We start from the raw sequence: 26,782 nt of genomic DNA on the forward strand, positions 1-26,782 counted from the left end.
AATCTCTCTTCTCTGAACTTCATCATGGAGGCCCTGTCATGTGACCTCATTTCATCCTAATTCCCTTTTCCATGAAGGCCCCACCTTCAAGTACATTTACATATGACTTTGGACATTAACTTTCCATCATATGAATGCTAGGACACATCTAAACCCCAGAAACTTCCAGAGGGCAACATCTGTCCCAGGGCATCCCCTGCCTTCTGGTCCTTGACAGGGCCAATGCTCTGTCATTCCTGGACATATGTCATTCTAGAGACATATGTAGGCGGGAGCTCTTTGTGCCCTTGCCTCGACTTCTGTCAATGCCAGGGTTACCTGCCTGGGTCCCTTGGGCTCTGGAGGATCTGTGATCTGACCAGCCTTGTCTTTGCAGCTTGTAGACTACCGGGCAGAGTTCAGCAAATGGTGGCTGACTGAGTTCAAAACAGTCAAGTTTCCTTCCCAAGGAACTGTCTTTGACTACTACATCGACCGGGAGACCAAGAAATTTGAGCCCTGGGCCAAGCTCATCCCCCAGTTTGAATTTGACCCTGAGATGCCTTTGCAGGTAAGTGGGACTGAACAACCAACCAAGGACATGGTACCCATGAGGGTGCTCAGAAGCGACCCTGGTTGGTATCAAGTATTTGACCTTGTAGAAACCAGTTGGTCACCAGATGCATTTGTTTTCAAATCCTGGATGTAATTAAGCCACAGAATCCCCTACAGGAAAGGAAAGAAATAGAGAACCCAGTCAGCATCATTAGGAACAGAGGGTGCGGGGTAGGGGGACAAGGCCGGAAGATCCTGCAGGTCCCTTTGGAGATGCCTCAGGGAGACAGAGGACAGTAGTGGGCCTCTGCTGAACTTCAGAGTGCAGTGACAGTGAGTTTACAAGATGGACAAACAGTAGAAATTAGGAAGGATACTCAGAGCCATCCCTATTAGACAAGCTTCCTTATGGCAGAGTCTTCTCTCCTGGGATGTCCCAGAACATGATGCTTATCACATTCTGCTCCAGGCTTGTTTGGTACACACAAGCGAGACCATCCGTGTGTGCTACTTCATGGAGCGGCTTATGGAGCTGCGGCGGCCGGTTATGCTGGTCGGCTCTGCAGGCTCAGGCAAGTCCGTGCTGGTGGGGGCAAAACTGGCCAACCTCGATCCTGAGAAACACCTGGTGAAAAATGTGCCCTTCAACTACTATACTACATCAGCAATGCTGCAGGGTAAGCAGCCCCAGGGGCCTAGGGTGTGAGCAGCTAAAAGGCTAACAGGGCTTCTATGCTTTCTAGGCTGGGCCTTCATCATCCACAGCACTGCTTTCTCCCTAACCCCACACATCTCTGTCCCATGTCCCTAGCACGCCTTAACACTGTCTCCTTCTATCTCTCTTCCTGTGCCCTATGGCCTGTTGAATTCCATCAGAGTAGTACTGTAGCTTCACAGACAGCCCAGAGCCACTTGGAGGTCTGCATGGGCTTATAGGCTCAGGCACTGGAAGCGTCTACAGATATCACTTCATCCATCCTTAAAACCTGGTAGGTGGGATTACAGGCTCAGATTAGGAGGATGGCTGCCTAAGGTCACACCAAGCAAAGCCTCATGATGCATCCTGTCTTCTGAATTCTCCTGGGGTCAGTAGTGAGCTATCCATGGGTGTTCGTTCAGTGGCTGTGAGTGGAGGTAGGCTTAGTGCACTGATGTGTACGTGTATACACACACACACACACACACACACACACACACACACACACACAGAGGGGGGGAGGGAGAGGGAGAGGGAGAGGGAGGGAGGGGGAGGGAGAGAGAGAGACAGAGAGAGAAGTAAAAAATAAATCTTTTAAAAAATAAACAGAAAAATGTCCTGAGGACGCTTTTAATTTACAAAAGTTTATTACACAATGGCTACACAGCATGGCACATACATATATCTAAGAACATGTAAGAAACTGGTAACAGTAGTTGTCTCTGGCATGAGGAAACAAACACTGAGAGTATGATGGATAATTAAATGATTCTTAAATTATTAAGTATTTCAAGAGTGCAGAGAAGTCCATACTGTGACATAACAGTTGCCCATGTACTACCACCCAGATTCAGCAGATGTTAACACACCTGCCCCGCCCGTCCTCCTTCCTGCTCCTTATTAATGTGAGTACCAAATCCGGTATGCATCATTATACAGTTAAACTCTTGATACCCACCTGTAGTCATAAAACACATAGTATTCTTATATAATTTAAATGTTAAAAATATATCACACTGTTCTCTTTGGCAACTTACTTTTTATCAATGTTTTGATGCATGCAGATCTATTTCATTTATTTTCACTCCTACACAGAATTCTATTGTAGGGATAAATCAAGGCTCTTTTATTCATTGTCCTACTGAGAGGCAGCATAACTTCCTTTTTAAATTTGTATTAGTTCTTTGAGAATCATACATAGTGTGTTCTTGTCATATGCATACCCTACCCAACTCGATCTATCCCCTTCCCCTACATACCCAACTGTGTTTTTTCTAACCCATGTGTGATGTCTGCTGCCCATATGGATGTTTAGCCTTCCATTGGAACATGGTCAGCTTGTCAGGGACCACAATCTTAAGAAAAACTCATTCTGTCTCTTCCAGTAACTATCAATCGCCAATAGCTCCTTAGCTGGAGGTGGGGGCGCTTTGTGCCTACCTCCCCCCCCCCCCTTATCCACCTTGCAATTTGGTCTGGCTTGAGCTCGCACAAGAGTTTTGCATGCTGTCATAACTTCTGTGCCCCACTGTGTCAGGAGACACTGTGTCTTTATAGTCATCCACTGTCTTAGGCTCTTATACTGTTTCTATCCCTTTCTCCACAATGATTCCTGAGCCTTGGGAAAAGAGGGTAGGATGCAGATGTCCCATTTAGGGCCAAGCATTCCTCATTCTCTTAGTCTCTTCACCTTGACCAGTTGTTGGTCTATGTTAACTGCCATCTATTGCAAATACAAACTTCTCAGATAAGAACTGAGAGAACTTTAACCTGTGAATATAACAATAAGTCATTAGCAGTAGATTAAATACTACGTCATTTGAGAAGAACAAAAGTAGTAAATTCTTCCCAGGGCCTATGACCTATGTAGCCATAGATTCTTAACCTGAAAAATTGTACCAGGTATGTGTTTCATCCTGTAGAGCAGAATTAGTTCCAATCAAATAGTGATTGTTACTCCCATGGTATTCATACCACTAGTACAAAAGTGGGCATGTCTTACCAGGCTAGCTGTTACTGTAACTCTTAGGGTTCACAGCTGGGTAAGATTGATGATTACTTTTCTTTTCCAGTAGTGTACATGGCACCTTCCAGCACTTTGAAAGTTAGAGCAAGTAGAGATAAAGCTTCCATATTAATACCAGCTTAATTGATACAGTAATGATATATTCTATGACTCAAGCATGTGATGTTATCAGCAATAGAGTCTTACCATCAAGTCTTAAAAAACAGTTAAGATCATTAGCAATAGTCTGTAATGCTTGGAGCAGGGCGGGGGGGGGGGGGGGGGCGGGTGTCTATGGACTTCACTGGCCAACAACTCCAAAAGAGGTAGCCCATTCCCAGCACTGAGCTTTTTATTTGTTAGCCTGTGGTGTCAACAAGGGGCACTGTGGCACAATTATGGTAGCTCCTAATTTTAACTATTTATATCTATTATATATAAGTATATATCTATATATTCGAAAGCTTCTACTGTAGTAGGTTTTCATATAATGTTTGGAAAGTCTTTAGTGTTATTTATCACTCCCCATATTCCTTTATCTACCCTTCCCTCCTATTTCCCACCCCAGTTTAACCCTTCCTGTTATATTATTACTCTTTTACTCACACAACTGACCCCCATCTCTTACTAATTTCCTGACATCTATGAGTATTTCTAATGAAATACACATATCTGAAGGTTCAAAGTTATCCACAAATGAGAAAAAGCATGCAATGCTTGTTTTTCTGAAATGGGTTACCTCATCAGAATGTTCATATCCATCTCCATCCATTTGCCTGAGAATTTCATAATTTTGTTTTTCTTAATAACTGAATAATATTTCATTGTATAAATGTATCATGTTTTCACTAACCATTCATCAATTGATGACCATCTAGGCTATTCTCTTGACCTACTTATTGTGAATGCGGCAGCAATGAACATGGATGAGCAAGAATCTCTGTAGTAGGATATAGTCCTTTGAGTGTATGTGCAAGGGTAGTATAGCTGGATCGTGCAGATAGATATATTTCCGTTTTTTGAGGAACTCCACTCGGATTTCTGTAACGTCTGTGCCAGATTCTACTCCCATCCAGAAATGAACCAATGTTCCCCATTCCCTTCATCCATGCCAGCATTTGTTAGCATCTGTGGGTTGTTTTTGTTTATTTGTTTTGTTTTGTTTTTGTGTTTATCTCAGCAATTCTGACTAGGGTAAGACGAAGTTTCAAAGTAGTTTTAACTTGCATTTCCCTGATGGCTAAAGATGTTGAATATTTTTAAAAAAATGTTTCTCAACCATTTATATTTCATCTTTTGAGAACCTGTTTAGTTTCATGCTCAATTTAAAAAAAAAAGAAACTTCTGTTGTTTGTTTTCTTGATCTTTTGTTTTTTGAGTTCCATGTGTATTCTAGATAATATAGCTCTGTCAGATATATAACTGGTAAAGAGTTTTTCCCATTTTACAGGCTCCATTTTATGAAAGCTTTTGTTGAGTTTTAACAAATGTAATACACTACACATATTGAAAGTGTAAACTTTGGTAGGTTTTTAAATATTTACATGCCCATAAAACTGTTGTCATTGTTGAAATACTGAGCACAACAACCTCCAAGTTTTCTCACATCCTTTGATAATCCCTCACTGTGACCCCTCCACTCTGCCCGGTGCCGGACATCCACCAATCTTCCTTCACAGCCGATGAGTTTGTATCTTTTATTATTGTGTGTACTAAGATAGCATGTATGTTCTTTTCTGCTTCCCTCCTCACTCAACTGCATTTTAAATTAACCCATGTTGTTCAATGTTAACAGTTACTTCTTTCCATTCTTGAATCATAAGATCAAATTTATAAAACACTCCAAATGATTCCCACCACAGAAGCGCTTAGTAGGGGAATCTATTATTATAGTAATCTTAACAAAAATGCTTCTCAAAGTTGAGACTCCATGTTAGACTAGTCTTTCCAAACCACAGCTGCCAGAATCAAAAGAGCATAAACAAATGTTCCTTACTTAACAAAGAAGCTGAACAAAAATTTTTCTGAAGAAAAAAAAAAGCTAATATTATTGGAAGAAATGCTATCGCTTTGAAATAAGGAATAACCCTACCCCACAGGCCACTCCCAAGGAATCACAGGGACATTTTGCAGCTCATACATTGTGTTAGCCCAGTGGATCCCTTTTTCTTCATACCAGACAGACATTCGTGTATAAAGGAGGCACCTGCCTCTCTTCCCTCTCAAGCATCCAGTTCTGGAGTCTCCATTGAGTCCTCTCTGAACTGACTGAAATGCAAATGAGGAATTGCTTTAGGCATTCCCACAGCTCACATAGCTGTATAGACAGCGTTAGTTCAGTGTTAATATAGTCAGCCTTGTGCTACAAGCTCTATCCCCACCCCTTTAATTCATTTAATCCCCCAGCCATCCTGTGGCACCTCATTGGTAATGCTTTTGGTTATAAGTAGCAGAAAAACCTAATGATAGTGGTGTAGAAATCACACACACACACACACACACACACACACACACACACACACACACACACACCCATGCATGCATTCATGTACATGCACACACACACAAAGTCCAAAGGTAAGTAATTACAAACTCTAGATCAGTTGTTTAATGATACCTGTGTTAAAATATTAGTTAATCCATTGACTTGTCTATCCTTCAAGATGACAGAATGTCTTCTGCTTCATTCATTGTATTTTCATTTCAAATAGGGAAAGGAGGGATGTGGTGGTACATACCTGTAATCCTAGCATTGGGACGCTGCAGCAGGTGAATTAAAAGTTGGAGGACAGCCTGGGATATATGGGGAGACCAGATATGGATGGATGGATGGATGGATGGATGGATGGATGGATGGATGGATGGATGCATGGATGCATTGATGGATGGATGGATGGATGGATGGATGGATGGATGGATGGATGGATGGATAGATGGATGGATGAATGGATGTATAGATGGATAGATGCATGCATGCATGGATGCATACATGGATGCATGGATGGTGGATGCATGCATGGATGCATGGGTGGATGAATGGATGAGTGGAGCACTCAAGAACCTCCTAGATTTGTGCTTGTGTCTCACTGTTCACAGTTATGGCCACTCCAGCTGGAAAGCATCAAAAGAAAATGAAGTTGGGAGCCATGATGATCACAGCTCTGAACATGATTTCCTTTCTCATAAGATGAGCACACAAGGATTACTATTTTAAATGTGTCTTCTTTCAAAGTCACCCTATGTGTTAATAGCAAAGTTGTCTGATTTTATCAAACTATATGGACCTTCTATTTTGATATTCTGTAAGACCTGCATCTTAATTTCCATAGTAGAATGCCTTCTTTGCTCTATGTACCTGACCTATGGAGTGTGTTCATATCTGTCTCTTGGACTGTGACTATAACAGGACCTTCCTTCATTATGAAAAAAAAAAACCTCAGCCTTTAACAAACTACTCTCTATTCCATGCACAGCCAGGTTGGCCATGCTTCAGCCCAAGCTGAAGTCTATGTTCTCAATCCTACCAGATTCTCCTCACACCCTGCTCTATGGCTCTTTTTCCCTTTGCTAGGCAACAACCTAATCGTTCACCCTTGGGTTCTGTTGAGGGTCACTGTGATGAAAGCTCATTTTAGTTTTATTTTAGTATCTTCTCTGTTGAAGACCATTTTATATCCTGGTATCTCTTTTATGAATAACTATGACCTATACCTCCCAGAATTTGTCATTTAGAAGAGGTGGAATTATACTGCTAATCTGATAAATTGTGGTTACTGGAATCATATATAGATTTAGCTCTGAGCTTTCTAACAAGCAGTTCATAAAGGCAAATATGAGATAGCTTTTATGGGTTATGAAAGCTGTGTCATCTTAGATTACTTGTACAAATAAGTTGCTTCTCTTTCCACATTGTTGTGTGGTCCCTTTGGGTCTTTGTTTAGGTATATCTTTTTTCTGCCCCTCCTCTCTTTGCTCTCTTCTCATCCTTTTAGAAAATGTGAATAAGATTTTTTTAAATAATAATAAAATTTTCAAAGAGCCATAGACTAACCAAGATAGAAGAGGGGGAGTGAAGAACTTGCTAGAGGTCAATGGACTCAGAGTTTCTGCTGAGAGAAGCTGGCTGAACTTCATGCTCATGGTAATCCTGCATTCTCTCATCGTCCAACTGCGATTTGAATTATTAGTTCAACAAATACTTGAGAGCGTAATTACACTAATTAGAGAGGAGCGCAGAGGTCTGAAAGTGTAAGATGAGTCTCTGTAACCTGCTCATTAAAACTTAAGGTTATTGGGTATCTTCAAAGATTTACTCAAATCCCTACCTCAAAGGAATGCCGTGCTTACACCGCTGTAGGTGCGTTGCTCGCCTTTGCTAGCCTTCGCTCAGTGTCTTCCAAAAAGGAAATGACACAAACTAATGCTAGGTCATCCACAATCCATCATCTAATGAGCAAGAATTCTGCTTGGAATTGTAGGTGATTCAGAACAAAACGAAACCGAGAGCACTACCTTCAGACAATGGAGAAGTCATTCCATGAATTATGAAACGTAGCACAGCCATTAAAATCATGTTTCAAAAGGATCTTTATTACCAGATAGAGAAATCTGCCACAGAGCCAGGCATGATGACTCACATCTGCAATCCCAGCCCTCCAGAGGCTGAGGCAGGAGGCTCATTAGTTTAAGGCAAGCCTGTGCTTTATAGTGAGACTCTGTTGCCAAAAAAAAAAAAAAAAATCAAAATAAGAGTTACATAATATATTAAATAAAAACTAAAATATATATAAGCTATATGTTTACAACAATTATGGTTTGTAGAGATTTTAAAAACCTAATAGAAAAAGGTGTCTTGAATAACGTACAGGACACAAGAATATTGAAAGAACTGCTAACTGCTTGGTGATAAAAATTTTGGCCGATTGTCACTTTCATCACTGCGAATTTTTGTACATTCTAATCTATTCCAGAATGAATATGTATGATTTTTATAGTCATGCAAAACAAGCTATTTCTTCAAAGAATACATCAAAAGGCCTTACAGATACAACCAAAAAGTCTTAACATATGAAAAACTTAAATAATCTGAAAGGAAAATAGTTCAAACACAAGTACACAAATCATGTGATTGCAAGGGAAGTCATGATTAATTAATTATTGATGCTATCGACAAAAAAAATATGGAGCAGGCAATGAGCTGAGAGTTTCTAAAGGCAGAAAGCAGATTGGAGGCCCTGTACAGATGTGGTTGGCAGCTGTCGTTCGCTGAGAGTCTGCAATCAGGCAGACTTGAGGTAAAGCCCTGGCTTTGACTCTTCATAGTCATTTGATCTTGGAGAAAACCCCTTGATTTATCTAAAGCTCAGTCTTCTCCTTTAAAAGACTTTTGAGAGGTAAAGACAGTTTATCAGGAGGCTTTTAGGGGAGCTTGTAACACAGTGCAGGTCAACTGCTCACCACAGCAGGTCCCTGGCATACAATATGGACGCATGAATGTACTGCTCTTGAATTTTGATACTGGAGGACCAGAATGGTCAGGAACAGCCCAGAGATGCTGAGGATGAAGGCACGTGGGATTACGCACCCAGTGTGATACTTAATGTTTATTGTCAAATTGACAAAATACAGAATCACAAAAGACACAAACCTCTAGACAGATCTGTAAGGGGTTTTCTAGATGGAATTAACTGAGGTGGGACAACCCACCCTAAACGTAAAAGGAACGATTCCAAGGACTTGGGTCTTGGCCTGAATGAGAAGGATAAGGTAAACTCATCTCTTTCTGATTCCTGAAGATGGATGCAGTGGACCAGCTGCTTCCTGCCTCAATTGCCATGATGGACTGTACCCTCACACCTAAGCTGCTTTCATTAGGTATTTTGTTATAGTACCCAGAAAAGTCACTTCTATGTCCAGTGTGTGTGTGTGTGTGTGTGTGTGTGTGTGTGTGTGTGTGTGGCAGGGGTGGGGGAAGAATCACTGGAATCAGCGCCTGAAGATCTAGATCCCAATTTCAACAAGGCGCTCAACCTTCCTTGCTTAACTCTTGTGTCTTTAATTCCAGTATGGAGAAAAGACTTTCTTTCGCTGTCTCTCGGGGCTTGCTGTAATATTTTCACTCATTCCTCAGCTGAATAAGCAATTCCTAAGCATTCTTTTATGTGCTAAAGGATGTGCTAGAGAAACAAAAGAGTCCCTGTGCTCAGGAGTTTAGATTCTCATATGGAATGAGTGGGTGAGATAACAAACAAATAAATAATAAACAACAAAACACATTAAATAGTGATGAGTGTTGTAAAGAAAAAATTAAATAGAGGTAGGGCAAATATGTGGGGGGGCGGCGCTCAGATTTAGGTAGAGTACTAGGAAGACCTTCCTGGGTGATGGTCATATTTGAGTAAATAAACGAGGAAACAAGTCATGTTGGCATTCAGAAGAAGAGGATACCAGGCATAGGAAAGAGCCAGAGCAAATTCTCTGGGGCAACAAACGACGTTTGCATCAGAAGCAGGTGGCTGGAGCAGAGAGTGAAGAGGTTGTCCAGACTGAAGTGAGATGCCATGGAGAGCTTAAGCAGACAGAGTGCTGACATCATCTGGCTCACTCTTCCCAAGGGCTCCCCATCTGTTGTCTTGAGAGCATAATGAAAAAGAGTGGAACAGGAAGTCAAGGTGACCAACTAGGGTGGTGATACCATTGCCATGTGAGAGCCGGAGCACAAGATGGCAGCCACAGCAGTGCTGAAATGGTCTTCACATGGAAGACGGCAGTCCCGAGATACTGGGGATTGGCATTAATAAAAACACAGATATCAATAAACGGACAGCACTGCTCCCTGAAGCCACAAACTGAACTGTGCATTCTTCACAGGTCTCAAGAAGTTCAATTAAAAAATTCACAAATGGGGTAGTCTTGACTCAGACGTATGTGTGACAAGGTCAGAACTCAACCAGAAATGCTCAGCACAGGCTGCTCTCCTCATCACTCCTGTTTGTCTTATCAATATCAATATCAACATCACTATCAACACAATCCCTCAAACTTAAGCCATGCCCACTCCTCCAGCCCCACCAGGACACTGAACCACCATTCAGTGTCATTCCCTCTTAGATGTGAACGGAAGCAGAGAGAGGTCCGCAAGATCATGCCTCGCCTCTCTCTTCCTTTCTTTCCCTGGAGAACTTTGCGTATTCCATTTGAAACAATCCAGCACTCTCCAAGGCCACTTCTTGGTAACTGGGGTGCTTTTCTCCTCTACCATCCTATAGCTGCCTAAAGAGCTTAATCAACCCAAATTGCAGGGTCTGCTTAAGTCAAGGGTTTGATTTGAATGCTATTGCCTTGGGAGGTGGAGAAACAAGTATTCCTAAGGAGAAGCTTCCTATTAGCAGGACTGGTCTCAAAGCGTGTCCTTGGCAGCCCACTAATTATATTTCATTTTTGACAGATCTCATATATAGTTGTTATATCTTTAAGGGGGGAGAAGGTGTTGGGTGATTAATTGGTTGATAGTGTATGTTAATTGCATGCTAATTAAATTTAAATTTAATTCATATTTGAAACACTTAATTTAACTGGGGCCCAGGAAATTAGAATATTCAAGCGTCTTGAGGGAACTTGTCTTTCTATCTGTCACCTTCCCTGTATGTTGACACTTTCTCCTTGTTTACAAACTTGTTTTTCAGGAGAAGAAATCAGATGGCTCTTAGGGCTCCCAGCCGTAATACGAAAGTGTTGGTTCTTGCAATCCATAAATATTTAATTGCTTTACCAGAAAAAAAAGTAAATCCTAACTCTCCGCCCTATTACTTAAGTTTCTTCTGAACAAGCCCCATCAAGCTGGAATCGGTGTGTCTGCTTCCTTCCCTCTGGCTTGATAATGGGAAAGACGAGTCCAGGAGAGAGTGTCTGTACTGAGTTCTCACGCTGCTCTTCGCTGATAGGGAGCCAGAGGACTGAAGGCAGGCCAGGGTGCTGATGGATGCCTCTCAGACATTCTCTGAGGCTGTTTTTCCACTCCTGAACCTCAGGAGGTGAAGACTCTACAAACAATATTGGCAAAATATCCCAGTGACTCTTCCTACAGCTTTCAGGGTCAAGGGGGGCCTCCAGCTGAGCCCCAGAGCCACAGCTGTTAGTCCCCTTTGTGTCTTGGTGCAGTGGAGCAGTCTACCAGGGTCCAATTCTATGTAGAGTTCCTTAGGGATAGAGGAGACCTGGCCGGGTGACTGTGAATGTATCTTCAGTTTCTAACCTACGAACAACAAAAACTGGGAACCACAAGAAAGGCAAGTGCATGGGCTTTGGGACTTAGCTGTTCTATTTTGCAGACTGGCTCTCCCTCAGCAATGCAGTTTAGTGCTTCTGTGCCTTGGCACCCGTAGCTCTGAAATGGAATCGGATTCATTTTTTCATCCCATGTTGTAAGAATTAGATGAGGTAGTAAATACAACCTAACAAAACATACTGTAAGATGCTTCGTGCCTGGTGGGTAGTGCCACAATTGTTGCCTGGTCACTCCAGGTTCCTATTCTGGTCCAGTAGAATGACTGATCTAACAGAATGATCATTGCCCTTTGTACCTTCATGTGAGTGCGCCTCAGCTTGTCCTGGATAATTGTACTGCCTCAGTGTTGACTTCTAAGGTTCGAATTTCCCTCCCTAACTAACTGGTCTCTCCTCAGCTGTTCTGGAGAAACCTCTAGAAAAGAAGGCGGGCAGGAATTATGGCCCTCCAGGCAACAGGAAGCTCATATATTTCATCGATGATATGAACATGCCCGAGGTGGATGCCTATGGAACAGTACAACCCCACACTATCATCAGGCAGCACCTAGACTATGGCCACTGGTAAGTGTCCCCACAGAAGGGTTTTGGGTCACTCAGCTCACTAGGGGCTGCAGTGGCAAACTTCATTGGGCTCTAATGCCACAAGAGGAGCCCAGGGTAAACCCCACTCCTTGGGGACTTCTGTGCTTTTTGGAGTGCTCCCTCAGGCAGGGATTCTGAGTCAAAGGGTACTAAGCTCTCACCCAAGAAGGAAGCCACAGTTTTCTACAGGACTCATTGCCATGACCTCTGGAGACTAGGAAGGATGAGTATACTGGAGGAGTGGACAGAGGATGGAGAGGAAATTTTGGATTTTATTGACTATGTGCTATGCAGACATATAGAAACATACCCAACTGTACTATATGCAGCATTGTTTTTTTCAAATATAAGACTATGATATACAATTTAAAAAAGAAAACATTATTTCAAAATTGCATTCTCTGGGACTTCATCTAGCCACAGAGCCGAACTCCCCACTGTGGCCTCCTTCAGAGGTCTGATGATAGCAGACACACTCCCAGCCGACCTGCTTGGGCGTGACATCTTCCAGAGCAATGCAGAGTCTCATAGTTTCTCTCACAACATCCTCATTTTTAATGACAGCCAGTCTACACTGGCCAGGAAAAGGTCAGTGATCTGAAACATGTCTGTCTCCCTTGCGTCCTTCTGTCAAGATGATGTGGAGGGTTCACGAGAGAAATGAGAGAAGGGTCGCAGTGAAGATGCCAACTTGAGTTGCGTCTCAGTCCTTCCTAAAATCTCTGTCAAATACCATTAGCATCTTGCCCTGAGTCTCCACATTATATTTCCTAAACACTATAGGAAATATAAAGTAAAGCTAAGATGCTTAACTTTGCTTCATGGTCGCACATCTTAAGTGGGTAGTAGAAACAATGAAAATTCTGCTCTAATGCTTCTTCTCTTGGTGTGTACTAAATACCTACGTCATATCCTCTTCTCTCTCCTCGAGTTCCCGATGTACCAAAGCTGATGCCTTGGGGTTTCTGAGAAAATTGGTGCCAAGTCCACCCTTGCTTCTGTACTTGCTCACTGCCTTCCACACTCTGTGTCTTGGACCCCCCTCCCCCGTGCCCTCTTGCCTAAAGCGTAACTCTAGTGGATTGGTTCCATGGTCTCTTGATCCTGAAGTCTACACTAGCTAGTCCCCATGCCTTTGTTGGCTCCTTCCTGTCATGGAAACTTCTGTTTTGTTTGCTACAAGTCATTCCCCAATGGCTATTCTCTCCTTCTTCTGTGTATAACTAAATTTTCCTCTCTGCTCTTGCTTCCTGCTTGGCTTCCAACTCTTCAATGTAATTCTCTTTGATTTCTGCCCTTCCACCCCACAATTTCCTGCAAACCTCCTAGCTAGTGTTACTGTGGGATCCATGGGATCTTGTTGGGGAGAGGTCTTTCTTCTCTCTACGTTGCTAATGGAGGAGTGCTGGTTTCCATTGCTTTCTGGGCAGCCACATCCCCCGATCTTCTTCTTGCCCTTCAGTCCTCTTCTGTGCTCTCCTCCTGGGCTTTTTCCATAGACATTGGATTTCTTGTAAAATTTTTAGGCTAGTGTTTCTTCTTAGTCTGTCAGTAAATCTAGGTCTCTACTTTTTTAAATACCTATGGTGGCTTGAGTGAGAATGACCCCCATAGACTCATATGTTTGGTCCCCAGTTGGTGAGACTAGGGGAAGGATTAGGAGGTGTGGCTTTGTTGGAGGAGGTATGTCATAGGGGGAGCAGACTTTGCAGTTCCAAAACATACATGTGATTCCCCATGCTCTTCCTGCCTGAATTTGTGGATCAAGATGTGAACTTAGCTGTTCCTTCTCTCCGTTATCATGGACTCTTACCCTCTGAAACCATAAGCTAAGTTAAACACTGTCTTTTATAAGTTTCCTTGGTCATGGTGTCTTATCACAGCAATAGAAAAGTATGTAAGACATAACCCAAGCATATGAATCATAGAACTTGTCCTACTTCACCTTGAGGAAGTGCTACTTACCTCAGCCCTCACACATAACTCTCACTATAAATTTGTTTGTTTGTTTTGTTTAGAGAGAGAATGCCACTAAGTGGCCCAGCCTGCCCTCATACTCACATCTTCCTGCCTCCTGAATGCCTGGGTTATAGATATATACCAACAATAGTGGCTCACTGGAGGTATCTATTTCAGGTATGATCGGAACAAGCTGTCCCTAAAGGAGATCATAAACGTACAGTACATCTCCTGTATGAACCCCACTGCAGGCAGCTTTACCATCAACCCAAGGCTTCAGGTATGAAAGGAATCAAGCATGGGTAATACTTCTAAGTCCTAAAGCTATCTATCAGGTGTGATGGCCTTTGATTATTAGTAGTATCTGGCCTTTCCTCTGCCCAGGCTACCAAAGTGGCAAACCAACTTACATTTCTAGAATAAGAGCCCCTAGACTCGGTGTCACAGGATTGAGAACTAGAGGAGTTCCCAGAGTTCATATGACTCAACTCCCTCATTCTCAATATAAGTCTTCTGATACATGGACTTACTTTTCAAGGGTGTACAGACACAGACTCATGGTGTCAACTGAGATTTGGACTCAGATTCTTTTCCCACTAGCCCATGTAGTATCTTTGACCAAAGCTTCGATGCCATTGTTCTCCCAGTCATTTTGGGTTCAACCTAAATTTGGCTACAGAATCTTTGACTACTGTCCCCAGTCCAGAATGGTGATCTTCACAGGGTGATAAATGATATCCAACTTACTCCTGTCCCATGTCCCTTGTCTTCTTCTGCAGCGTCACTTCAGTGTGTTTGTCCTCTCCTTCCCGGGGGCTGATGCCCTCTCCTCCATTTATAGCACCATCCTGACCCACCACCTGAAGCTTGGAAACTTCCCCAGCACCCTGCAGAAATCCATCCCTCCTCTGATCAACCTGGCTATCACCTTCCACCAGAAAATCACCACCACGTTCCTGCCCACAGCAATCAAATTTCACTACATCTTCAATCTCAGAGATTTTGCCAATATTTTCCAGGTAAGTTTGTGAGAGACTGTGAAAGCTTAGAGATGATCCATAGGTTTCTATTCCTAAAAAGATAGATGGTGAATGGCAAATCCCTCTGAACAAAGACACAAACTGTATGGAGTTGTGTTCATAAATAGGTAAAGAATGTCATGGGCTCCATGAGGAAGACTTCAACAAAACCAAGTTTTATTTTTAAACTAGACTATTTCTCAGTAAAGATAGCTCAGTTGGTTCCTTTGTTCCAAGGCTCAGCATCAGGGAGACAATGCTATATTAATATTCTAGTGTACTGGGAAGAAAAAGAGAAAAGATGGACAAGAAAGGAGAAAGAGTAGAGAGAATGAAAAGGAGCAAAAAGAGGAGGAAAAGGGAAAGAAGAGAAAAGGAAAAAGGAAGAGAAGGAGAAAGAAGAGTAATTATTTTAAAAGCCCTTCATTGCCTGTACTCATTTTCATGATGAAAAGAAATATTCCCAAACTATGCAAGTTAGAGGCCATGTTATAATACTCCCAAAGTATCATTTGCCATCTTCTGCTATAGCCTCAGCCCTACAAATTCCAGGTTCATTTCCATATCAAATCTGTTTCAGATATAGTCTAGTCTGATCTTCAACTTGAGATCCTCCTGTTACAGCCAGTTGGAGGTCAGACTAGAGTATATAGTTAGATCCTATCTCAAAAATAGCAAAAGCAAAAAACCTACTACCCTGTAAAGCTTATGGTGCTGAGGATCCCAGAGCATGGCAAAGTCTGGGCTTACTCATAATTAGCTCTCATACTTTAAACATTAATTGAAAGAGAGATTGCTTATATCATAGACCCATGCTTAAACTCACTGAAATGTGATGGAGTCTGGGTATTACTGTCTGTGTTTCCTAAGTGAAATGCAAGAGGTAAAATGTTTGGTCAAATTCACATTGCTCCTCAATGGCAGTGCTAAAGGAGAACTGGTCAACCACCCTTGACTAGAAGCAATCTTGCTTCAGTTCCTGCCTGGACATTCCCCTTGTCATCTAGACATCTTAACACTTACTCCTCAGCTCAATACTATGCAATAGATGTTGTTTTGGTTGGTTTTATCCAGTTGACACAAACCTAGACATATATGGAAAGAGGGAATCTCTAATTGAGAAAATTTCTCCAAAAATTAGCCTGTGTTCAAGTCTAGGAGGCATTTTCTTGATTAATAATTGATGTGTGTAGCCAGTGCCATCCCTGATCAGATGCTCCTTGGTTGTAATAAGAAAGCAAGCTCAAGAAGCCATGGGGATCAATCCTGCAGCAGCACTCTGCCATGGCCTCCTTGTTAGTTCCTGCCTCCTGGCTCCTGCCTTGAGTCACTGTCCTGACTCCCTCAGGGAAGCTATATGGTGAAATAAACCCTTTCCTCCCCAAGTTGCTTTTGATTATGGAGTTTTGCCACAACACTAGAAACCCTAACTAAACCAGATGGTATCACCTCCATTTGGTAGAGAATTGGAGAAGTCACTGGCTAGCAGATGAGGACATGAATTCTCAGGGAGACAGAAAGCACAAGGTGGTGTTAGCCTAGGTCAGCTGGGTGGGAGCAGTGGTGGTGGGTAGTGGAGAGGTAAGAGATGAGACCACAATATAATTTGAGACCTGAAGAGGCCCTTGTGAAAGGTTTGCTGTGGGGTGTCTTTCTGTATGCTGTGAATATATGCTGTTCCCATTGGTTAGTACATAAAGCTGTTTTGGCCTATAGTAAGAAAGCTTACAGCCAGGCAGGAAAATCCGAGAAAGATAATGAGAGGAGAAAGGAGAATGGGGGGAGACACCAAACTGCCATCCAAGGAGCAACATGTAATGGGACACAGGTAAAGCCATGGAACATGTGGAGCTACATAGATAAATAGAAATGGGTTAATTTGAGATGAAAGAGCTAGCTAGCAAGAAGCCTGCCATAGGCCATACAGTTGGTAATTAATATAAGCCTCTGAATGATTATTTTATAAGCAGCTACGGGACTGCAGGGCCAGGTGGGACCAGAGAAACTTTGCAGCTACAAAGGTTTGGCTTTAGTTTATAATATTTGCTGAGTACAGCACTAAGCCTTTACACCTATTAATTCATTTAATCCTCTCAACAGCCATAGAAGATAAAACACTGACTACAGTCAGCCTTCTTTAACCTTGAGTTCCACAAAGCTAAATTCAACCAACTGTGGATTGAAAATGGTTTGAGGACTTGAGATCTGTACAGAACAGATTATTTTCTTTCTGATCATTATTCCACTAAGTAGAATGTATAAACTATTTACCTTATCAGCTTCATTAGATGTTGTACATAATTTAGAGGTAGTTGAAGGTATACAGAAGAATCTGCATAGGCTATATGCTTATATTGCTGTATTTTACAGAAATACCTGAGTGTCCATGGATTATGATGCTCAAGGGGGTCCTGGAACCAGTGCCCTATGGGTCAATAGGAATGTCTCTATTTCAATTAAAAAAAATGACACAATGGTGAGGTGCCTTGAACATGATCACAGAACTGGTAATCAGCAGCATGTGAGGCCCCAGCTAGAATGTTCAACCCTCCTGTGTAGGTAATTTAGAGCCACACAATGCCTTCAAGAAAGGGAGTATTTTATTCCCAACCTCATTTTATGTAATAGATTCAGTGTCAAGAAAAAACCATGAAGGTGAGAAAAGCCAGAATGGACGCCAAGTCTCTTGTTCTCCTGGCCTGTCTTTGCCTAACTCAAGCAACTTGAGTGGCAACTCCTTGGACTCTGTATCTCAGGCTGGCCTCTTGGCAGCCTGTCAACTGTTAGCAAGTCACCATAGCAATGGCGAGTACACCATTCCGTTGGAGTGCTGCCTCCCTTCAACTCCAGCTGCACAGCTCTCCCCATGCCCCACCCACACCCCAGAGGCCAGCTTCAAGTTCAGAACTTGACCACTGCCTCCTGTTTTCTTCCTTCCTCAACAGCTTGTCTGAAGGCCTGATGCAAGAAATTAGGGGGCTAATTGAACAGTCGATAGGAGACATATCCTTCATACAGAACCCAGCTCATTTCAAACTTTGTATGTACTTCCCTCCAAACTGCAGTAGAATTTAGTGGGCCATGGTAGCAGAAATCATGAGCCAATTTTCCCCTCTCAGGTCCGCTCATAACAAATTAAGGCAGTGCACAGTTTGCACTTGACAGGCTCACAGTTGCTGAGTATTTAATTGCTAGTTAGTATGACTATGACTGTAACAGGACAAAGGTCAAGAGATAATGGCCCTCATGGTCAAGTGCAAAGCCCCAGAAGTCAAAATTCCTAGGTGGTATTTTATCCCGCCCTCCACACTTTATTTATGGATAATACCTAGGAGAGTTAATGAGGAAAACGAGGCCAAGGTATACACCTGGGAAGGGCCACAAGAACTTACTCTCATTTATTTCTTTCTTTTGAAATTTCTTTTTTGCACTGTATTAAAGTATAGCACACAGACAGAAAGCACACCGGTCCCAAGTATATGGCTTGGTTAATTATCACAAGTGACCACACCTTGTAATCACACCTTGGTCAAACACTAAAATGCACCAGCACCCCCACAACTCTCCTTTTCACTCACTCTTTCCTTCTCCTTCTACCTCTCAATATTATCCAAACTTCTAATGCCATATCTTACCTTGACCTAGTTCTTAACTTTGTAACAATAAAATTGAAGTCAATATTACTAATTCAGCCAATATTTCTGTTGTTTATTTCTGTAGTCATGTTGCTGGATTTAAAGGAAACCTTTAAGGCAGGGCACAATGGTACAGGCTTTTCCAGTGCAGTGTTTTCCATGTATTTCTGAGGGTGCTTGTTGCTGTGGTAAGATGAATTTTCATAGTTTATTAAGAACTTCATTCACAACCGAGTAGAGAAACTAAACAAATTTGTTTTCTGCTTGAAATAATTAAAACCTTTTTTCTTCCCTAATCTGATACTGTACTAAATTATGTTAATTACTTTTTTTTTTTTTTTTTGGTTTTTTGAGACAGGGTTTTTCTGTGTAGCTTTGGAGGCTGTCCTGGATCTCGCCCTATAGACCAGGCTGGCCTCGAACTCACAGAGATCTGCCTGCCTCTGCCTCCCGAGTGCTGGGATTAAAGGCGTGCGCCACCATGCCTAGCATGAATTATTTTTGAATCATAAGTTAACTTTGCATTCCTGGAGTATCTTAGCTACTACCTATATCCTTTCACTGTTTTCTGCTAACCTAAATAATTTCTGCATTTATGTTGCTAAATTTGCTTTCTTGCCAACCTGAAGTTATAAAATCTAAATAAAATACTTCAGAATTTATTTTCCTTTTTTTCTACTTCTGGAAGATTTCGTAAAACATTGCATTGTGCTTTCCTCTCGTGTTGACAGCCACCTAGAGTTTTCTTTGCCTAAGGTTGAAATTATGAATTTAACTTGTTTGATACATGAAACACTGCTGCATTTTGTATCATACATTTAACACAATATCATATAACAGCTTAGTAGGCCAAAATTTTCCTGCTGTCCTTATAGTGTCTTTGAAGACTGTCTGCAGGCCAAATTATGGCTCTCCCAAGAAACTGTCTTTTTCCCTAAAGACTTCAGCTGGCTGGTGGAGGCCCACCTACACAGTGGGCTTAATGTTTGTAGCATCTGGAAAGGCTTTGGGGCCACAGACACAGCTGTGTCTGATGTTATGGCCTCTATCTGTCATTCTGAGTATCAGTTATGTGTGACATTCCTTCTCTTCTGTCACTTCTGCAAAGGAGTTATCAATTGCTAGTCCTTTTTGGTTTTGGTTTTCTAAATGGAAAGAAATACCAACATTTGACTTTATTGACTGTTTTGTTTTGATGGGTTTTTTTTAAATATATATTACTAATATTTTGTGGGAATCTGCTGGAGTCCAGCTCCAAACTGCTCCCACCTTTTGAAGGGTTCTTGGGTGGAGGAGAGAGGAATGAGGAAATACTAGGTAGAAAGAAAGAGACGATAAGAAATACAGAGACACAGGATAGTTTGGGAGGGCCCTGGGTCAATACCCAGCCGCCCAGAGCTTTATTCAAAGGGGCTTTTTATAATATCCCAAGGGGAGAGGCAAAAGATCTCCCCCTTGCAAGATCAAAGCACACCATACAGCCAAGTGTAGACCCTTCCAAACACCTGATAAACATGCCCTTGGTAAAAATCATCTCATTATACAGCCCTGCTGGGTAAAGCAAGCTCAGATTCTCTGACCCTAAGTAATTTGGGCTCCCACAATATTTGTTCTTTTACTTGTTACCTTCCTACTTAACTTGAGTGTGGGATTTCTTTAGTTTACCTTCTCATTTCTTGACATGGCTTCTTACCTGAGTAATGTCTTCTTGACTCTTTTGTGGTGTTCACCTTAAAGTTATAAAATTTACTGCTGACTACATTTGCAGCATGCAGGCTTTCCCATGTTGGATGGTTCATGACCTTGAGTGCAGCACTCATCTTCAAACACTTAGAAGTTTTTTGGCTTTTTTTTTTCAATGATAACTACCTAATCCCATATGATTTTATTCCTTGGAAATTCCTTGAGATTTGCCATGTTTCCCACAATTCAATCCACATGCACTTTAGGAAATGTATTCTCAGATGTTGGGTATAGTTTTATCAATACATCAATTAGTACAAGTTTTTAAATCATGTAATTTTTTAATACATTCTTATTGGTACTGATTTTTTTAAATCTATATGTTATGTAAAACTTTGAGAAAGATTTGTGAAAATCTCCTAAGTGGTGTAGACACATCTGTTTCTCCTTTTTTGGGGGTTTTTTTTTTTTGGACCCATTCATTTTTTACACTTTGAAGTTACATTGACAGATGCATAGAAATTTAAACAACTCTATTTTCTTCATGTATATATGGGTATACTCATCATTAGCCCATCTTCCTGAACCATTGTTTATATATTAAATGTACTTCTTTACCTCCCAAAATAGCCCTTACTTTAGAGTTAACTTTGTCTGATGACAGCATGGCTAACTCATATTCCTTTAGTCAGTAACTTTACTTGTCCATTGGTGTCTACAGGACACTGGACCCAGGACCCTTCATAGACATGAAAGTCTGAAGATGTTCAGGTCATTTATATGGAATATCAGAGTAGTTTTGTTGTTTTTTATCTTTTTTCCAATTCTGGAAATTGAGCCAAAGCCTCAATCATAATACATAAATGTTCTAACTCCACCCATGCCATGGTACTCAATGTAAGCTGCACACATCATCCCATCTACTTCAAATAATATTTAGCTTACACAAAATACCTAAAACAAAACAAATATTTATAAGTAGCTGTTTTTATTTGTTGTTTATGGAGTAGTAACCAAAAATGTACATATCCGGTGCAGATATAATCTTTCCTGAATATTTTTTATCCAAGGTTTGTTGAACCTATAGATGGAGAACCCATGGTTAGGAAATACTTCCTTTTTCTTGTGTTCAGATTTTCTATATTCTTATGCTTGGGGATATAAGACTTTTAGAAGTCAAGCCTGGCAGTTGTGCCTTTCCAAAATACTGTTCGTCTACTCATGTTGTTATGCCTAATAACACATTTGAGATTCATTCTACCCAGACTGCTTGTATGTATATCCTCCATTCTGTTTCCTTTCTCTTACTTCTTGTACTCTGTGGAACTTTTGTATATTTCTGTTGTTTTATTTTCTCCCTCTTTCAAGATATAGTTTTCTCACTCTTCATCTATTCAATGTCCTATCAATCATTGTTTTGTAAAAGTTTGTGTTCATTCAGCCCAATATCGAGACCTTCTGTGAATTGGGCTTCTCTTTCTTTTCTTCTTGGTTCATTTGGTATATCTGGCCCTGATATTCCCCATGATTTTTGTTTGGTATGCAGTTCTGATTGGCTTCACCGTGTGCAGATAATTTGGAGGGTTGGACAATGATGTTTGCCTTTGGAGGTTGCACTCTTCTGTTTGTGTGACATGAAGCCTGCAGTGGCTGCTGCTGGGCTTCCATCCCTGTAAGCCTGGCACAACCCTTTGGGGGCCTCCCTATGAGTTTTAAGCATGTTTCTCCTCCTTGGTAATCCTTGCACCTAGTTTTCATCCCCCAACTCCATGAGACAAGTCAAGATCATGCCGCATCTTAAGCTCCCCCTTGTCTCTGTCTTTTCCTTTTCCTAACTTGTATCCATTGTTTGTGACTTGATAAAAAGTCTCAAGAGGAAAAGTCAATGTTAGTTCTGTGGCTCATCTCTCTTCTGTCTTATCCCCTCAAGTCTTCACTCTCTTGGTCAACAACTGAAAATAGGGATCTTTAAATAACTTCTCTGTCTTTTCTTCTTGATCTTAGTGGTATGGTCCAAGATCAGCCAGTTAGCCATTACTAAAAACTGAAATCTTTTTTTTTTTTCCATTTTTTTTTTATTAATTTATTTTGCAATACAATTCAGTTCTACATATCAGCCACGGATTCCCTTGTTCTCCCCCCTCCCGTCCCCCTCACCTTCCCCCCAACCCCCCCCCCCCCCATTCCCATCTCCTCCAGGGCAAAGCCTTCCCCACAGACTGAGGTCAACCTGGTAGACTCAGTCCAGGTAGGTCTAGTCCCCTCCTCCCAGGCCGAGCCAAACAATCCTGCATAGGCCCCAGGTTTCAAACAGCCAACTCATGCAATGAGCACAAGATCTGGTCCCACTGCCTGGGTGCCTCCCAAACAGATCAAGTCAATCAACTGTCTCATCCATTCAGAGGGCCTGATCCAGTGGGGACCCCTCAGCCATTGGTTCATAGTTCATGTGTTTCCATTCATTTGGCTATTTGTCCCTGTGCTTTATCCAACCTTGGTCTCAACAATTCTCGCTCATATAAACCCTCCTCATTCTCGCTAATTGGACTCCCAGAGATCCACCCGGGGCCTAGTCATGGATTTCTGCATCCAGATCCCTCAGTAGTTGGATGAGGTTTCTAGCACAACAATTAGGGTGTTTGGCCATCCCATCACCAGAGTAGGTCAGTTCGGGCTGTCTCTCGACCACTGCCAGCAGTCTGTTGTGTGGGTATCTTTGTGGATTTCTGTGGGCCTCTCTAGCACTTTGCTTCTTCCTATTCTCATGTGGTCTTTATTTACCATGGTCTCCTATTCCTTGTTCTCCCTCTCTGTTGTTGATCCAGCTGGGATCTCCCGCTCCCCCAAGCTCTCTTTCCCTCAACCCTCGCCTTTCATTACCCCCACTCATGTCCAGGCTGTTCATGTAGATCTCATTCCATTTCTCTGTCATTGGGTGATCCCTGTGTCTTTCTTGGGGTCCTGTTTTCCAGGTAGCCTCCCTGGTGATGTGAGTAGCAGACAAGTCATCCTTGTTTCATGTCTAGTATCCTGCTATGAGTGAGTACATACCATGTTTGTCTTTCTGAGTCTGGGTTACCTCACTCAGGATGATTTTTTCTAGATCCATCCATTTGTCTGCAAACCTCATGATGCCATTGTTTTTCTCTGCTGAGTAGTATTCCATTGTGTATATGTACCACATTTTGTTTATCCATTCTTCAGTTGAAGGGCATCTGGGTTGTTTCCATGTTCTGGCTATTACAAACAATGCTGATATGAACATAACTGAACAAGTGCTCTTATGGTGTGGTTGAGCATTTCTTGGGTATATGCCCAAGAGTGGTATAGCTGGATCTTGGGGGAGATTGATTCCCAATTTTCTAAGAAAGCGCCATATTGATTTCCAAAGTGGTTGTACAAGCTTGCATTCCCACCAGCAGTGGAGGAGAGTTCCCCTAGCTCCACATCCTCTCCAGCATAAGGTGTCTTCAGTGTTTTTGATCTTAGCCATTCTGACAGGCGTAAGGTGGTATCTCAGAGTTGTTTTGATTTGCATTTCCCTGATGATTAGGGATGTTGAGCAGTTCCTTAAATGTCTTTCGGCCATTTGAGTTTCCTCTGTTGAGAATTCTCTGTTTAGTTCTATAGCCCATTTCTTAATTGGACTGTTGGGCATTTTGATGTCTAATTTCTTGAATTCCTTATATATTCTGGATATCAGTCCTCTGTCAGATGTGGGGTTGGTGAAGATCTTTTCCCATTCTGTAGGCTGTCGCTTTGCCTTGTTGACCGTATCCTTTGCTCTACAAAAGCTTCTCAGTTTCAAGAGGTCCCATTGATTGATTGTTTGTCTCAGAGTCTGTGCTACTGGTGTTCTATTTAGGAAGTAGTCTCCTATGCCAATGCGTTCAAGACTACTTCCTACTTTCTCTTCTAGCAGGTTCAGAGTAGCTGGATTTATGTTGAGGTCCTTGATCCACTTGGACTTAAGTTTTGTGCACGGTGATAGATATGGATCTATTTGCAGCCTTCTACATGTTGATATCCAGTTTTGCCAGCACCATTTGTTGAAGATGCTTTCTTTTTTCCATTGTGCACTTTTGACTTCTTTGTCAAAAATCATATGTTCATAGGTGTGCGGATTAATGTCAGGGTCTTCAATTCGATTCCATTGGTCCACATGTCGGTTTTTATGCCAGTACCAAGCTGTTTTTATTACTGTAGCTCTATAGTAGAGCTTGAAGTCCGGGATCGTGATGCCTCCAGAAGTTGTGTTATTGTACAGGATTCCTTTGGCTATCCTGGGTTTTTTGTTTTTCCATATGAAGTTGAGTATTATTTTTTCCAGGTCTGTGAAGAATTGTGTTGGTATTTTGATGGGGATTGCATTGAATCTGTAGATTGCTTTTGGTAAGATTGCCATTTTTACTGTTAGTCCTGCCTATCCATGAGCATGGGAGATCTTTCCATTTTCTGACATCTTCTTCAATTTCTTTTTTCAGGGACTTAAAGTTCTTGTCATATAGGTCCTTCACTTGCTTGGTTAGTGTTACCCCAAGGTATTTTATGTCATTTGTGGCTATAGTAAAGGGTGATGTATCTCTGATTTCCTTCTCCGCTTCTTTGTCCATTGTATATAGGAGGGCTACTGATTTTTTTGAGTTGATCTTGTATCCTGCTATGTTGCTGAAGGTGTTTATAAGCTGTGTCAGTTCCTTGGTGGAATCTTTGGGGTCACTCAAGTATACTATCATGTCATCTGCAAATAGGGAAAGCTTGACTTCTTCCTTTCCAATTTGTATCCCCTTAATCTCCTTATGTTGTCTTATTGCTCTGGCTAGAACTTCAAGTACTATATTGAATAAGTATGGGGAGAGTGGACAGCCTTGCCTCGTTCCTGATTTTAGTGGAATTGCTTTGAGTTTCTCTCCATTTAATTTGATGTTGGCTGTTGGCTTGCTGTAAATTGCCTTTATTATGTTTAGGTATGTTCCCTGTATTCCTGATCGCTCCAATACCTTTATCATGAAGGGGTGTTGGATTTTGTCAAATGCCTTTTCTGCATCCAGTGAGATGATCATATGGTTTTTTTCTTTGAGTTTGTTTATATGGTGTATTACATTGACGGACTTTCGTATGTTGAACCACCCTTGCATCCCTGGAATGAATCCTACTTGATCATGGTGGATAATTGTTTTGATGTGTTCTTGGAGTCTGTTTGCCAGTATTTTATTGAGTATTTTTGCATCAATGTTCATGAGGGAGATCGGTCTGTAGTTCTCTTTCTTTGTTGTATCCTTGTTTGGTTTAGGAATTAGGGTAATTGTAGCCTCGTAGAAGGAGTTTGGTAATGTTCCTTCTGTTTCTATTGTGTGGAACAATTTAGAGAGTATTGGTATTAACTCTTCTTTGAAGATCTGGTAGAATTCTGCGCTGAAACCATCTGGTCCTGGGCTTTTTTTGGTTGGGAGACTTTTAATGACTGTTTCTATTTCGTTAGGGGTTATTGGACTATTTAAATAGTTTATCTGGTCTTGATTTAACTTAGGTATGTGGTACCTATCCAGAAAGTCATCCATTTCTTTTAGGTTTTCCAGTTTTGTCGAATAGAGGTTTTTGAAGTATGACCTGATGATTCTCTGGATTTCCTCAATGTCTGTTGTTATGTCCCCCTTTTCATTTCTGATTTTGTTGATTTGGATGCTCTCTCTCTGTCTTTTGGTTAGTTTGGATAAGGGCTTGTCTATCTTGTTGATTTTCTCAAAGAACCAACTCTTTGTTTCATTAATTTTTTGTATTGTTCTCTTTGTTTCTATTTTATTGATTTCAGCTCTCACTTTGATAATTTCCTGGCGTCTATTTTTCCTGGGAGACTGTGCTTCTTCTTGTTCTAGAGCTTTCAGGTATGCTGTTAAGTCTCTAGTGTAAGATTTCTCCAACTTATTTATGTGGGCATTTAGTGCTATGAATTTCCCTCTTAGTACTGCTTTCATAGTGTCCCATAAATTTGGATATGTGGTGTCTTCATTTTCATTGATCTCTAGGAAGTCTTTAATTTCTTTCTTTATTTCTTCCTTAACCCATTGGTGATTCAGTTGGGTATTATTCAGTTTCCATGAGATTGCAGGTTTTCTGTAGTTTTTGTTGTTGTTAAAATCCAACTTTAGACCATGGTGGTCTGATAGAACACAGGAGGTTATTCCAATTGTTTTGTATCTGTTTAGATTTGTTTTGTGGCCAAGTATGTGGTCAATTTTAGAGAAGGTTCCATGGGGTGCTGAGAAGAAGGTATATTCTTTTTTGTTAGGATGGAATGTTCTGTAGATATCGATTAAGTCCATTTGAGTCATGACATCAGTTAAGTCCTTTATTTCTCTGTTAAGTTTCAATTTGGGAG

General features: G+C 41.4%; 1 protein-coding gene across 1 annotated transcript in view; it reads left to right on the forward strand.

Annotated features, from left to right (window-relative positions):
• Window positions 1-26,782, forward strand: part of Dnah9 (dynein axonemal heavy chain 9) — a 354,060-nt gene that overhangs the window by 157,132 nt on the left and 170,146 nt on the right. The window contains 5 exon segments of the mRNA XM_052756894.1: window positions 377-550; window positions 1,004-1,211; window positions 11,921-12,086; window positions 14,244-14,346; window positions 14,846-15,085. Of these exon segments, the coding sequence (XP_052612854.1) occupies window positions 377-550; window positions 1,004-1,211; window positions 11,921-12,086; window positions 14,244-14,346; window positions 14,846-15,085 (891 nt within the window).

The sequence above is a fragment of the Peromyscus californicus genome, unplaced genomic scaffold (genome assembly GCF_007827085.1).
Source record: "Peromyscus californicus insignis strain IS unplaced genomic scaffold, ASM782708v3 Scaffold_3__1_contigs__length_106647218, whole genome shotgun sequence".
NCBI lineage: Eukaryota > Metazoa > Chordata > Mammalia > Rodentia > Cricetidae > Peromyscus > Peromyscus californicus.